The sequence below is a fragment of the Rhyacophila brunnea genome, unplaced genomic scaffold (genome assembly GCF_057557595.1).
Source record: "Rhyacophila brunnea isolate RB1 unplaced genomic scaffold, BYU_Rbru_1.0 scaffold_5, whole genome shotgun sequence".
In the NCBI taxonomy this organism is placed as follows: Eukaryota; Metazoa; Arthropoda; class Insecta; order Trichoptera; family Rhyacophilidae; genus Rhyacophila; species Rhyacophila brunnea.
In genome coordinates, this window is record NW_028233170.1 from 29,651,223 (window position 1) to 29,667,006 (window position 15,784).

The 15,784-nt window shown below is 32.4% G+C and overlaps 1 protein-coding gene across 2 annotated transcripts in view; it reads left to right on the forward strand.

The window, feature by feature from the left end:
* Window positions 1-15,784, forward strand: part of chinmo (Chronologically inappropriate morphogenesis) — a 362,087-nt gene that overhangs the window by 234,470 nt on the left and 111,833 nt on the right. Inside the window, exon 1 of one of the 2 annotated variants that reach the window (XM_085955596.1) lies at window positions 1,588-1,768. The exons of the other annotated variant lie outside the window; for it this stretch is intronic. Within the exon in view, the coding sequence (XP_085811722.1) occupies window positions 1,746-1,768 (23 nt within the window). The 5' untranslated portion in view covers window positions 1,588-1,745. Of the gene's footprint in view, window positions 1-1,587; window positions 1,769-15,784 lie in introns of those variants that run through there. 2 annotated transcript variants of the gene reach the window in all.

Consider the following 15,784-nt stretch of genomic DNA (forward strand, 5'->3'; position numbering starts at 1 on the left):
CAACGTTTAAATAATTCGCAAATCTATTGGGGTCTGACCTAGGCCATATATTAAAACCAGTTGTAAAATACGTATATTATCTACATTAGTTTATCGTACTTAATCATTTCTGAGTATGACCCTAATACGAGGTAATAATGTAAAATATTGCTCATCTTTACGGCGCAGTATTACTCACTTTTATATAAACATTTTACTTCCCTCAACATAGAATTACCTGTTTGATTGCTGGCAATGTATCATGGTACAGACTACTGGCACCCTTACTTTGGGGGAAGTTACCAAGGGGATGATTGAGGTATGTTGCAATAAGTTTGTTAACCTCTGACCTAAATTAAAATGCATCTCTTTTGTTTTATTGTATAAATTATATGTTATTATTTTGAGAACGTGGTATTTTTATAGTTAGTTAGTAAGAAGGATCATTGAATTGGTTTGGTACTAATATATGGCCAATATGTATTTCACCAGATAATTTCGAAAACGTATGCTTTTCTCTCACTCCCTTGAATCTTGGGGGTGTCTTTCTCATGCAAAATTGTTATAATTTATCTTTTATGTTTGTAATCCAGACATTCTTATGAGTATTAATTTGTAATGCTCAACAATCCATTAATTAATAATAGGTTATTGTCATGATATTTTTTCAATAATCAATGTTTCTACACATTAAATTTATGAGCAGCCAGTCGCAAGCACTGTTCGACTAATTAACGCACTGTCCGTAGATATATTATACGTATTCAGTGATCGTTACGTTAATTGTTTTATAATTAATAATTGTTTGTTGTCTCAATGTATCTCTACTGTTATGTACGTGTTTAAATGTTGTAAAATGTATGTTCAATGTCGTCCTGGCGTAAGTTTTAATGCTTTTTGTGTATGTTAATAAATGGTAAAATAATAATTTTATTGTCACTTGGTCCTTAAGTTTTACATTTCCATTATTATATACTATTAAAATCTATTTGGGTACTTGAAGAGCTTTAAGCTCTCACATATAAATTAAAAATACGCTGATCGTTTTATTATTATTATTATAAAGGTGCTTGGGTAATCATTTTAATATTCAATGTTCTTTTTTGTAAACTCGGTGTATATAAAAGTTTACGTAATGCATATTACGAATAATTGTTGAGGTAATTCCGTATGTCTACTGCTTAGGTGGATAGGTACTTGAGTGAAAAAGTCATTGATTTTTTACGATTTTTGGAAAAAATGTCTTATTTTGTTTCCGTAATTGAAAAATAATATTATTTTGAATATCCGCAGTAACAAAAACCTTTGAATAGCATCGCTAAAGTTTGGTTAGTTTGCATCGTTATCGGCGAATGGCAGTTCCATTTACCGTAGCAGGCAGGCTCGTAGCGGCCGTAGAGGCGAGGGGTGGTAGGCTCGTGTCTGTGCCGGCGGGCCGAGAGGCGCGGAGGCGTGCAGTGAGCGAGACGCCGAGGAAACACCTCCTATAGCCGTCCCGTTCGCTCCTTCGTCCTCCGGCGCACATTTCCCGGCCGCTTTTCCGCATTTCGGTTTTTCCGAGAAGCCGGTATATCTTCAGTCGGTGGCCGTCACAGCCGAACGACGCTCTTTCGGCCAGTAGGCGGTATCATGCCCGCGCGCGCCGACGCCACCTGTGATGCGACCGCCGCGGATCCTCTGTCCTGTCCGCGAGTGAGTGATCGCTGATCGCCGATCGGACCATTGTGAGCGCGCTCAACGCGTGTGCACGCTCGTCCTACCTATTTATGCGAAGAAAATTCACAACGAAGTGAGTTGCTATTTATTTTTATTCCGCAATCGGAAGCATATTGCAGTATGTATATACCTTTATGTTATTATTGTTGTTTATCTTTTTTGACACTTCGCTCATTCGGAAAATAAATAGCTTTACTGTGTAACTTTATCGAACAAAATACTCACCCCAAAATGTGCAATTTTTCGGATTAAAGTGGCCTGCATATTTACAAATGCCATAAATCAAACCAAACATAAAAGTAACATTAAATAATGTTACGTACTTATATTTATTTCTGTTTTATATAAAAAGCTCCTTTATTTCATTTTCTTTCAAAAGGTAGGTACCTAATATATATATATTACGATCACAACTAGTGACATACTTTTGTTTTCCATAACAATTTAATGATAGACACATAGTATGTACTTACCTCTCCGCACTTATCTGTTTATACAAGAACTTTCTTTAATGTTTTAATAATTGATTTATGATGTTGAATGAATTTTGAAGACTCAATCAATACGTGTATTGGAATATAATTAATTACCTACATCAAGATTATATATACTTACATCCAATTTTGTATTGAACACATCAGAATTTATACTAAAAAAATAGTTTGTAATACGTCAACAGGATGGCAAGATGATTTTTATAGTGAAATAAAATACATTAATTAACTTACTATAATAATATTAGGTTCTTATCTTTAAAATACTGTTATTAGATAGGTGATTAAAGATTTACGACTGTTTCACAAACAAAACGCATGAAAGTTCCGATCCAAGTTCATTTAACTACCAACGCGAGAATATTATCAACATGTTTGTGGGGCTTAATATTTTCCGCTAGAGCGAGTAGGCGAGCAGTGAGCATAATATAAACTTTTTGTTTTTATATTTCACGTTCACCAAGAAGTTTGTTTATTTGTTAAGTTTGATAGTTTGGGATCGTCATAGATTCGATAGAATATTTTAATTTCCTAAATTATTTTACTGATTTATCGATTTATACACATTAAAAATGTTTATGATACCTTTTTAGAGTAAGTATTATATTATCTAGTATAAGACGGCAGTTGTAATTTTTATCTCAGTGACTAGACACAAATTACTATAATATTAATATGTATGTATGTTATTCTTGATAAGCAATTATTTTTAATGCGGCACTAAAATAAATTATCTAATCTCCCCATCATGCGTCGAACGCACAAAAATTGCAATCATAAAAATATAAGTAGGTATCAATATTTCAGATATTTATATAATTAATAATCCATTGGGTGACACACATATAATATTACCTTCTACCTACATAATATGCGATGTAATTAGTTAATACGTGTTCATTTTTACTATAGAGGTTGTGAATGAATTTATTGTATTAATTTATTCAAGATGTTATAATAAATATAGCTATTTGCTTCGCGAAAACTCTGACAAAAACACAAAATATTTATTGTAGGTACATCATTTGTATAAATTCACTAATTAATCTATTCACAATTAATTATTAAGCATTTACATGCTGGCATTCCATTTAAAATGATATTAGTTAATATTCTTCAGGAAATGATTTTTTTAGTCGTAACTACTCAGTCGTTATTTGTTTATCTTTATATTTGAATATCCTTGTAAACTGTAATTTAAGTTTTACTGTTTTGAATTTTGTTCTATCTCACTTTGATTGCAGGACATTCCTTCTGAAAGATTGATTACAATAGTACAATAACAATAATACAATATTCCTAATATTCTCGTAAATAGGATAAATGTGTTAATATATTAACGAAACATTATCTATTACACTTATTGTTTTAAGTTTTTGAATACCTTCGATTGGTTCGTTCGGGCAATCAGTTCACTAAAATTAGGGTTATATTATTTATAACCGTATAATATAACAAAAAACATGTTGTAATGTTATATGCACTGATAATAACTGGGCCCTACCTAGTTGATTCGATTTGATTGCGTGTTATTTGAGTTTACTTAGTTAATTTTGACTATGGTTAATAATTAATTACACTGTGCTACACAATATTATGCATACTAAGTAGAGTACCTATAACCTTGATATTCTTATGAAGAATCTAGAGCATTTACATACTACCATACAAACCTAATGCAATATTTAAAAAGAACCGCCAAATAATATATATCATGAAACATCGTTATTAAATAATAGTTGTGCAAATTTAAAAAAAAAACTTTTAGGTCTCCATCATTTTTAATGTACGATGACATCGATAGATATAAAAAAATACGACTGGGTACCGCTTAATAAACACGATAAATAAATAAATCTACAAAATATTATGTAGATCTATTGGTTACTGTTGTACAAGTTTTTTAAATTATTTATTGTATGTAATAGGAATATTATGGCAAGCTTTTAATCAAATATACATACTTTTTAAACTATCTTATATTTGGAGCACGTGTGCTTTATGGGAAATGACAGATCCGTTTTGAAAAAATAACCGGATACTAACGAAAACACACATTTTTAAAGTACAAGCTTTAATACTTTGCTTTTGTGCCGTGTATATTGTCTGATTTTCTAATAAGATCTTTACACCTGCATATTATATTTGCTGTTGACAATTATATACTCATTGACGCGCCAGTAAAAATAACATAAGTGCATAATTTAATTTTATCGTGCCGATTTTAACATTGCGTAGATAGTACATACATCACAAAAGTTTGCCCTCTTCTGACTTGTTTATGTTGTGAAAGTTCAATTTGCCGGCACTTAATCTATGCCTGTGTAAAGGCACCATAATGCAAAACAGTAACTAACCGGATTGCGGTGACATTTTCGCTGGAAATGTCTGTACCGGTCCCTTTTAGCTGGATCCATTAAAATGCAATATATGGTGGTAGTACACCAAGTCAGTATCTGATTCCTAAACTTTTTTGCTTGGCTCAACACTTGAAACAGTTTCTAATATCTCGGGTAACCCCTGCATGGTTGTTCACGCGTATGACGGCACACGAAAAGATGTTAAACATATATATTATATATACATGAAAAAAGGCTTTCAAATTATAACATAGGTACCTGTTGGCGTCGTCAGCGAAGATTTTGTAATTTTATTCACGGAAGTTTTAATATTTGCATGCTTTCCTTTATGTACTGTCAAAATTCGGCCAATAAATCACTTTTAGCATAGTAATTAATTATTACTATGCTGTAACTCTTAAAATTAGCGTTAATATTAAAAAATTAGTTAAAAGAAAGCTCATACTAGTTGGCAACGCTCATTATTGCCAACTGAATTACTAAATATGTATTAATCTATTTATTTCTGCTAAAAGGAAAATGTCCCCTTCAAGTAAAACTGTCATTATTTAATCTAATTATGCCAAACTGTCCGAAATGTTTCATTGTTCGTAAATATGTTACGTTGAACAAAAGTAACCATATGAAGTTGAATTTTTTTTGCAAAAATTTGCGAATTCTCACGGAAATCCAGGGTTCCAAATTAGGGTTGGGAATCACTGTTAACTAAGTGCTACGATTTTCGCTGATTTTGACCAGTCCAATTCCAGTATCGCCTCATGCGTCCCAATTTACCGCCACATAGAATGCGTCCGGCGATTAGGCGTTTCGGCTAGATGGGATGGGTTATAAAAATATCGTTTCAACGTAATATCGGTTAAGTTCTCGAGCTGCATTTCAACATGACCTATATTCCCGTCGATAGGGCCGAGCCACGCGCTGTGTTATGAATGTTATGATGCGTTTTATAACGCATACAAAACGATCGCGACCGCGTTGCCGGTTACGCAACTCGGCCGACATTGTGTGTGGAAACCGCATCGTCCGATTTAGTTTTTTTTTCGATTTTACAATTTTATGAACCGTACTAATTAACGAAGCTACAATGTAATTGATTTTGGGTGAATTTCAGTAGCTATATGCAGTAGGTACAGGATTAACGTAATGGGTAGTTACTTAAGCATTCCATTCTGTTTCGTCTATTTGAAAAATATCTGTATCCGTATATACATTACTAACGGTCCTGAACTTTTTTGTATTTTCTAGCAGGAACGTAGTAACACAATATATTTATTGATTATAAACATTTTTAATAAACAAAAACCAATCATCATAAAAAAACTGCACACTATGGAATGCATATGCCTACTTCCTGTGGCAATATTTTCTTTGTAAAAATAAAGAAAAAATCTCAGGTTCAAGTCAAATCAACTGAATGTAAAGTTAAATTCACCCTTTTTATTGTTAATTAATTAAATAAACCAGCGTTTAGTACGTGGCAGAACTACATGATATTATATTATAATAGTATCACTTGCCGGAATCTAGTTAATTGTTTGTGTATCTAAATTATCGTATCTATCGCTTAATTCACTTAATTCAGTATATTCATAATCATAACATAAACCCAAAAATATTAAAAGAATAAAGTATCTAATTACTTTAACATTGTGGTCATGTAACATTTTAAATTTCGTTTTTCTGTAAGTGTTATTTTTGAACATACGGTAGACTGGTTCTCTGGTACATATTATTATGTATATATAAACAGGGAAAATGGTATAAGTCCTGACATCGACCATTTTGTATTTTTAGATTTGTAAAGGTGTATAATTGGGTAATGTGTAAATGGTATGTGTACTATTGTGGTTCATTTGCGATGATATTTTACAGTTCTCAAATGAACTAAAGATATCTCACATCGTAACATTACTTTTAATTATTGTTGATTTCTTAATGAAATGAATTTATTGCTCCAACTCTTTCTCGAAAACACATGTTGCTTTTGGAGTTTAGGGCTTAAAATATAAGCACCTACATAATTTTAACTAAATCCTAAAAGTTATAATGTTTGCACTTTTTAGAAGAACACGCCTTAATTACTATGTTATTAAAAGCTGTATGATAAAACGTACGGAAAGCGCAGCGAGGAATGCAATTACTTACCTGTCTAAAGGCCCAGGTAATGGCGAGCACAGTCTGCAGTTCAAGAAATAATTGCACTAATACTCTAATTCTATTATACGGCAAAACAAAGGATAACAATGGGCTTTTGAGAAAGGCTGTTCTCTATAATAAATATGTTTATCATATTATATTACGGTTACCATAGTATACATTCAATTACATGATATCCGGTAATATAATTAGCGGGTCAAAATAACCGGTTATATTTGATTAATTTTCACTTATATGATGTACATTGTACGGTAACGATGTGACAAAAAGTGCATTTATGATATATAGTAGTTCAAGGTTCAACCACGTCCAAATTCGAATAGGCTGTGATCTATGTACTTATCCAGTATCCAAACTGGCAGTGATTTACGATACTCTCTCGTTGTCATCTAAATAAACGTATTGTATCAGGCCGACAACACTGAACCGTTAAAAATTAAACAACAACTTTGACTGTTATAAATAAAAATACTCAATTTCCCATTCGTCGTGACATTTACAAATTTTAGTCTTTTTTTGGGCATTCATTGCACTCATGGCCAAACTTTTCACCCACTGTACAAAGAGCGTACTGCGCGACTGTATGGGGAAACTACGCATTAGTTAAAAGCGCGGAATTAATATATTCTTTTTCTCTCACTCCTGCGCTAGGCTGTGGGTGGTGCAATCTGAATCGACTGATAATATAAAGTCACGTGGGCTTCTTCGTGGTTAATCTTAAAATGACTTTCAAGTAATCTGGCGAAGTAAATAAAAAAGGAATGGTTAATTTTTCTTCTTCAACATCTCAATGAAATTACGTTATATTAGAACTGAATGTATACAATTTTTATATTTTCACCACTCAATTCCAATGTGCGATCGCCAAAATCCATTCCGCGATCGACGCGTTGGAGATGTCTAATATGTATAGTTTAAATGCTAATGTATTTAAGTTTTGTAGTATTCCATTTGAGTCGTTTTTTACAATGTATTCGTTGTCAGTGTGTATTTACCTTTTGGTGAGAGCACATAGTGCCTGAAGATGCCGAATGGCGAAACCCGGGTCGCAAAAGCGACTAAAATGGAATAGTACAAAATATAAATCCATTAGAATTTAAATTCAAATTCCGTCAAGTACATACCTTAGGTCGATAGTATTAATATGTACAATAGAGTTTATATAAAATACTGATGATATCACTTTAAAAAACTAAAAGTTTCCCAGCGATTATTGAGTCGTTCTTCCGGAAATATTGAATGACGAATATGTTTGTATCTTCCGGCTATAAGAGCGTCCATTCTGTCATATTTTTTGCCAACTGACCGCCGGTAGAGTCATATCTCGCTGTAACGAAGTAAATAATGTTATGCAGTCAATTGCAGTATGATTAATTCGACAATTCATGGAACAGTAATGCCGTGAATGATTCACCGAAAGATAGCATCTGGAAGCAGCTTTTTTCGTCTATCGGGCTATTTTGTCTGAATTACGTGTTGGTAATAAAATTACAACACAACTGCAGCGCTGTTTTGGAATTTTGGCAAATCGTACACGCTGTTTTCTTCGAAATAAACAATTCTCGTGAGACGCAGTATTTTTTTTTGTTATTATTATTTGTAGTAACTAGTAAGTAGTTACATCTTCCAAAAAATTCTTCGATGTACATTACATTAATTTTTTTACGAAAACAATCAATTGCTTCCATGACCAGACTAGTCTTCTTTAAGTTATATAAATGTGTACTATATAATAGGTAGGTATATCCAACGTGTCCGCGGAATGGATTTTGGTCGATCGAACTATAATTGAGTGTAATGTAATATAATATGAAGCATTAACCAACCATTCCTATTTTTAATTCCTTAACCAGCTTGCGTGAAAGTCATTTTAAATTAGCCATAAGGAGACCTGCAAGCCCCCGTCGTATAACCTAATTCGTATTGAATCGCTCACTGCCTGCTACTGGAGTGAGAGAATGAGGAGATGTAAATCCCCACGCTTTAAACTGAGGCGTACATAAACTCATCTTCACGCATCAGGCTCCAGTTTCACGACGATTGGGATATTTAGTATTTCTTTCTAATGATGAAATACGTTCAATTATTGTCCTCATCTAAATAAAGTACGTTTGTTCGAGTTAAAAAATGACAATGCGAGAGTGTCCTAAATCACAGCCAGTATTAACTACTTTAAATTGGACATGTCCGCTATATAATCACATTAAAAAAGTAATATCATTAAAATACCATATTAAAAAATATTTTGTTGTAGGCTGTGCTTTTTAAATTTTTCCTTTTCCTTGGCTCTATTGGCATTTATTAACGTATGTATTATGTACATTTTAATGGTGGTTGTCTCAGAAGATGGCATTTTACCACTCGTAGATCCTCGTAGATTTTTTTAATAATATAGATATGCCTAATACCTATATTCCTGTTATACCCACAAGGACTAGCTACTTTAATGAGACTAATGTACCAGCATTTTATTAAAACATTGTTTATAATAATTAACTTATCTATTTTCCTTACTGTAATAATTCGATAAAAAATATGCTGGCAAAAACTTTTATTTGATTTGAAAAAATCGAATTAAATACTTTGAATATAAAGCTTATTACATGCTCACACAGAGAGATGCATTCATTATTTTTATCGGAAACAGTTAATTTTTTATTACGCTACTCGCCGATATCGGAATGCATTATTTGTAATGTTTCAGGCAAAGTGATGCGTCATATTATTCTCTTTTCAATACTATCTAACTCATTGCAGCATATTCAGTATTTAACCGAAAACCAAGTACCTAGGTATACAAATATTGTGCATTTTTTCTTAACCTGTGTTTTTTTCGAGTGACTAATCTGAAATACCAGGAAATTAAATGCGCAATGTTGTTGTCTTCTCATCCAATTAATCTGATACGCATTTTTTGATAACGCCATATTATTAGAATAATAAATACTGTTTTCGAAAATAATGATAATAAATAAAATTATGCCCAGTATAATAAAATTATACCTAATGGCGGCTTCATAAATTTTTGTTACACTGGATTTTCGTTTATTACCTATGCAATGTGTAGAATTGTATTGTACATTTTATGTGAATTATTGTTAGGTTTGTACTGTCTTGTAACACTACAGGGTATGATAAAATAACAAATACAAAATAACACTTGATTAATACATGATTTTCTCTAGGTTCGTTGAGCGTTTATGTGTGTAGGCACTATGCAAATTAAGCGTTCTTTTTATTTGGCAGTCTCCCAGAATATTTTATTCATTTTTCTTTTAAATGCAAGTACTTATTTACACATACATATATTTTCAAAGTAAATAAAAGACAAACGGAGTATAATATGATAAATTTAACTTTATTTTCAAAAATTCAGTCGACACCTATCTAAATGTATCCGTGAATTAAATTTATTTACGTTATTTTCTGAAGATGTTTTCTGTCAGTCAGCCGTATGGCCGCAGGATTTTCATTGAGATTTTTACAGAAATATAACCAAAGTCAGAATCACAAAAAAGTCATGGTCAATAAACAGATATTAGAAAATGTTTAACATTATCCAGAGCTTCCGCCTTTACTGAGCGGTAATTCATAGTAAATGAGTTTATGGCTTGGTATTCACCTCATATTAAATTGCTTACCTAATGGATATAAAATGTTTGATAAAGCTCAACAAGATGTTAGTCTCTAAAATAATTATATTTGCTAATATGTTTAGATAGTAAGCCAAAATAATAAATGAAAATAATATATTTCGACGACAACTTAGTATTTACGATATTTCACGTTTCGCGATAAACTTAGATATTTAATAATACCTATACTTATAAGATTTAATTTAAACTATTTTTTATTCAAATAATAATACAGCTGATCTTAGAATGTTATGTTAAATTATTATAACATTTATTAATTAAGGGGGGACATGATCAGCGTAGGTCAAAATGGAGCTTTTGTTCTATTTTCAAAGCATGATCCTGGACATTCCTTAAACGTTGTAGATAATGTATTTATATAATTTTGAAGCCTTATTATCCTTTATATTTATTTTAAACATTTGATGATTGGATGTTTATCAGTAACACATTTGAATGGTCAAAGACATAGCTTATAATCAGTATCTTTAGAATTATCTTCAAATGTGTTGACCTTGCCCATTCTTTGAATAATAAAATGCCTAATTCTTGTCAAATTTGGGATCACATAGATTATTAATATATTTTTTGTCGTAAATATTTCACTATAATAATGTCGACATAAATTATACTGATGGTTTTATAAATGCGTTTAAAAATTAATAAATGTAAAAAATCTTAACACCACTGCACATTTATGTACTGCAATATGACTATATTCTAAAACATTAGAGCGAGAGGTTTAAAAGAATATTATTTTATGTAATAAAAATACTTTATGCAGTCATCAAATGTTTAAAATAAATATAAAGGATAATAAGGCTTCAAAGTTATATAAATAGATTATCTACAACGTTAAGGAATGTCCAGGATCATGCTTTGAAAATAGAAAAAAAGCTCCATTTGACCCATGCTGAGCACGTCCGCCCTTAAAACAAAAGACAATAAATTCCATATTATGTGGAACAAGTACTAGGTACATATTGTGGTTTATTTTAATTTATACGATGTTTTAACAACAAAAATTGACAGTTAACGCAACTAAAGATAATTATATAATATTTAAAATTATATTTAATTTAATTAATGCAATGTAACGATTATTAAAAATATCCCCATTTTTACTACTAGCCCAGCTACTGGCGGTGTACAAGAATCCACACCTGTTGATATTGGATAGATAGTTATTTATAAAGATTAGTATAATTTGATAACATTAAGTTGGTGCTCTGTCATAGGGTCACGTAGTACCTAATAAATAGATTATGCGCAGTGTCAATAAATAATAATAATATGTAAATTTTTACTATGTTTACGAACAAAATAAAATTACCGAGTCAATTTACTAGGTACGCCCTCTCACCTGCCGTATGGTCATTTTGTAAACACATGGCTTATATTATTTTTAATGCTTTGATTTTTACCGGTCAGTTGACTAGCTGGTAGTAATATTAACATTATAGTAGTTACGCTCCGAATCATTACTGCAATTAATCTTGTTATTGCATATTTTGTTCATCGCATAATGACATATTATGCTTAGTGGAAAATCCAATTATTTTTACCAATATTAATTTAGTAATGCATACTTCATTATTTTTTATTATTCTATAGCAGTTTAGTTCATTAATTTAACTTGAAGCATAAAATTTCGTAAATATTTTAACCAAGGAGGTTTCATTTACTATTGTACGAAAAACGTACAGAGTCTTGTTTCGTTCTTCCGTTTTGACTTGATTGCACATTAGCGATAATAAATTAAAGCATCATTGGTTGCAACCACTTCGTGTCAATTCGCCGACACCTCATTGACTGCATTTCGCCTAATTCTAATACCTACCAATAGTTGGTCCAATGAACTGCCCTGATTCGTCAAAACTATTTAGAGTAAAACATATTATTACCTATGTGAATTTCACTAATGGTGTAATTTTAGAATATGAGCGATATTAATGTCATCATCATCATTAGCCTAAATCTATCCACTGCTGGATGAAACCTCTCCAAGCTGATTCCGCTTCTCTCGGTCCTTTGCGTTGTCACGTACTTCCGCAGAATTTTATCATTTCATCGATCCAGCGGCCGCTAGGTCTACCTTGCGGACGTTTTGTACCTCTTGGATACCACTGGATGACTAAATTTGTCCAACGATTGTCTCTTTTTCGAGCTATGTGTCCAGCCCATCTCCACTTGAGCCTTGTGAATATGTGAATTTCACTAATTTCACTTATTTTAGAATATGAGCGATATTAATGTATTAGCATTAATACCATCGACGATTAATAAATACTATTGGTGAAATTCTAATTAATGAGTATACTATCTCGTATGAACAATTATTTTTAGCGACTCTGTCAGATTTTAATAATTTTAGGTTGAACTTACATATTTTTTCAGGCAGTTTTCAGGTAAAATATACATAAATATACATCTCAAAATTATTGTTGAATCTCAAAAAAAAACGAATTTGACTTAATTGAACCATGGCAAGGGAAAACAATATTTTAATTTGAGAAAGCTTCGTAACTATGGTCACAAGTAGTGTAAAATTAATATAAATAAAACCGCTTCTAATCATTGTAAACTTAAGTTATTTTATTGCAATTTTAATATTGAAATAGTTTAGTGCTACATAGAATAGTGTTGTTACACGACATATAAAATTACTATAAACCCATCGCGAAAGTTTATGCGTTGTGCTATTTTTCCAGTAATGAGCAGTGAGAGAGTAGATTATATGCATTTTTAATTGCCAGCCACCAAAACTGAGATTGAAATTTGATTTTACACATAGTAATGTTTGATTGTATTTCTGAGAATATCTCCAAGTTTTCTTAAAAGTAAAGTTTCTAACATTTAATGGAAAGGATGTACTGATGTTTGTTGTGACGTCTGTTTATTTGTGTTCGATTATCACGAGACTTTCTATGCAATAGTACATAGTATGCCTACTTACACCTCTTTGAGTTTTGTAACGCAAATGCGAGTTCAGTCAATGTTAATAGTTAAATTTAAAGGTATTCATAGTTAACGGATATGCATTCATATTCAAGGTTGATGTGATATTCATTAGAATATAATCCAACCGATGACGTGGCATTTGTGAAGCCTGAATTTTGGCGCCTTTTGAAAAAGGTCGGGCCGAGATACGTTTGTTTGGCGTTCTGAAGGCTGTAACTTCTTGTCACCTATTCATGCTATGCTGGCCTTGTCTTCAAGACAGTCTTTTGTACGCACCGAGATATTTTTCTAAGATATAATATACTACGGACGCATTTCAAGGGCCTATTACCTATTTAACGGGGAATGGAATTACATCATTAATGCCGCGTAAGCCGTATGATTGATTTATTGCTGACATAAACAACACGTAGGAACTGAGAATTGTAATTTGCTAAAGTTTATATCGAATTATAATTTTGTGTTTATGTGAATGAGATTTAAATTAAATAGGAGATGGTTAACGATTTATTCCTGTGAACTTGTTTAAAAATATTGCCCTCGAAATTGGCAGCAATTTGCTGATCGAAAAGTGACATCAACGCGTGTTTGTCAATAATTGTAGCGCCATAACTTGATCCCTCCCTTACCCCTGTTGAAGAGGAGTCTCTATGATGATTGGGTTCTTCCATCTTTGAGACATGGCCTGTCTAACGGTGTCGCCATATCGTACAGCGCTTATAGTATTGTACCTTCCGCGCTATTTGTCATGTTTTTCGCATACGTGTCCGAAGACCTTTCTCAGTATCTTCCTTCCAAAGATATCAAGTTTCCTTTGTCATTTTTGATAAGGCCCAGCATTCATGCGTGAGGGTTTTGTAATACTTGATTTAGTTTTGAAATCTGGATTTGAAGTAATTATGTAATCCGTAGTAGAAATAATAAGTAGTTATACTTAAGATTCAAATTGTGGAGGTAGATTATCAAACGAAAGACGCCTGCATACATTTGCAAACAATGATTCAAAGGTGCAAAGATTCAGGACGCAATCACATAGTTTTATGATTAGGATACCATTAATAAATTTTATTACAGTAATATAAGTATCGTAAAAATGTTAGAATAACTAGAACATGTTATGTTTTTTAGGTCAGTCTGCAATCGAAGTGTGGGAACTATCGACACAGAAAAATTACCACTCGTGGGTAAGATTAGGAAGTCACTTGTAATAATTGCAATGTATTCGTATTATTGGAGCAGTGATTTCCAACCGGGTTCCGTAGAACCCTGGACCTTCGCAAGATTTGTTGGGTGGTCCGCGAGAATTCGGGAAAACTCACAAAAGGCAAGTACATAAGTTAAAAGTAAGGTGTATCGTGACCTGAATTTAAGCAATGGAGTGTTTATTTCGAATGTTGAGCTTGTTTAGGCTTAGATATCGCATCATATTTATCATTGAACTAGAGCGAATTTGACTTAAGAAAAGGAATTTTCCAAGAGGAATCCAGTTGTTTTAACAACTGGAATGATATATTTTTCGTACGTTGGGATGTACTTACTAACTTTTGTTTACCAACTCTACTAGCAGCGACATATGCAGGTCGTGCGTTGCTTATGACAAGACTTTCTAAGACGGCGGCAGATTAGTGAAGGAATAAAAATAATAGAATACATTTTATACATTTGGTAGATTACATTTTTTGTCTGTGGCGCTTATTTGTGGTTTATTACCATTGGCATTAGTGTGCGTCATCCAACTAGGGGCTCTGCGCGACTAACAAAAAAAACGTTTCAAGACAACAACAAAAAGGTTGGGAATCACTGTTTAGAGGATGCGTTAAAAGATGTAACACAGAAGTGGATTGCGTCGATGACAGTGATGATGCAGAATGCTTCAGGGAAAATCAATTGCGCACAGGAAATAATTACTTGCAGGCAAATTTATATATTCATTCGATGGGCCATTTTAAGATTTGGCATGGTAATAAATAAATGTAGGCTTTTAATGAACTATTTTTTATACCTTACCTAGTTGTTTTTTTGACCAGTCTGACCGGTCCGTGTGTGCGTGATTTTTTTGCACCTGTTTGATCAGAATGTATGGACATTATTTCAGAAGGTATTTATTTCCTTCGGGCGTTTTTGATCTAAGTAACTCGTCTAATATGTGATTTGCCGATAGGTAACGCGATTGGAAAATATTCATTGAACCGCATCATTACAATCCTACCACCGAGCGCATTAATTTCATAGTGTGCTCTCATGCTCTTGGCCTCTTCTACACGTAACGTAAATCCACGATTTTAATTTCAACATGTTTTATTATCTGTCATACTAACCAATCTCGATTTTCATCAAACGTATTCTACAACATCCAACGTAATATTATGACGTTATCAAACTGATCATTTTGGCCAGCACAATCTATGTCGTATATGGCAACTTGGAAACTACCTACTGGGACTACACATATCTACGCTAATCTTCAGTAGGCCATACAATT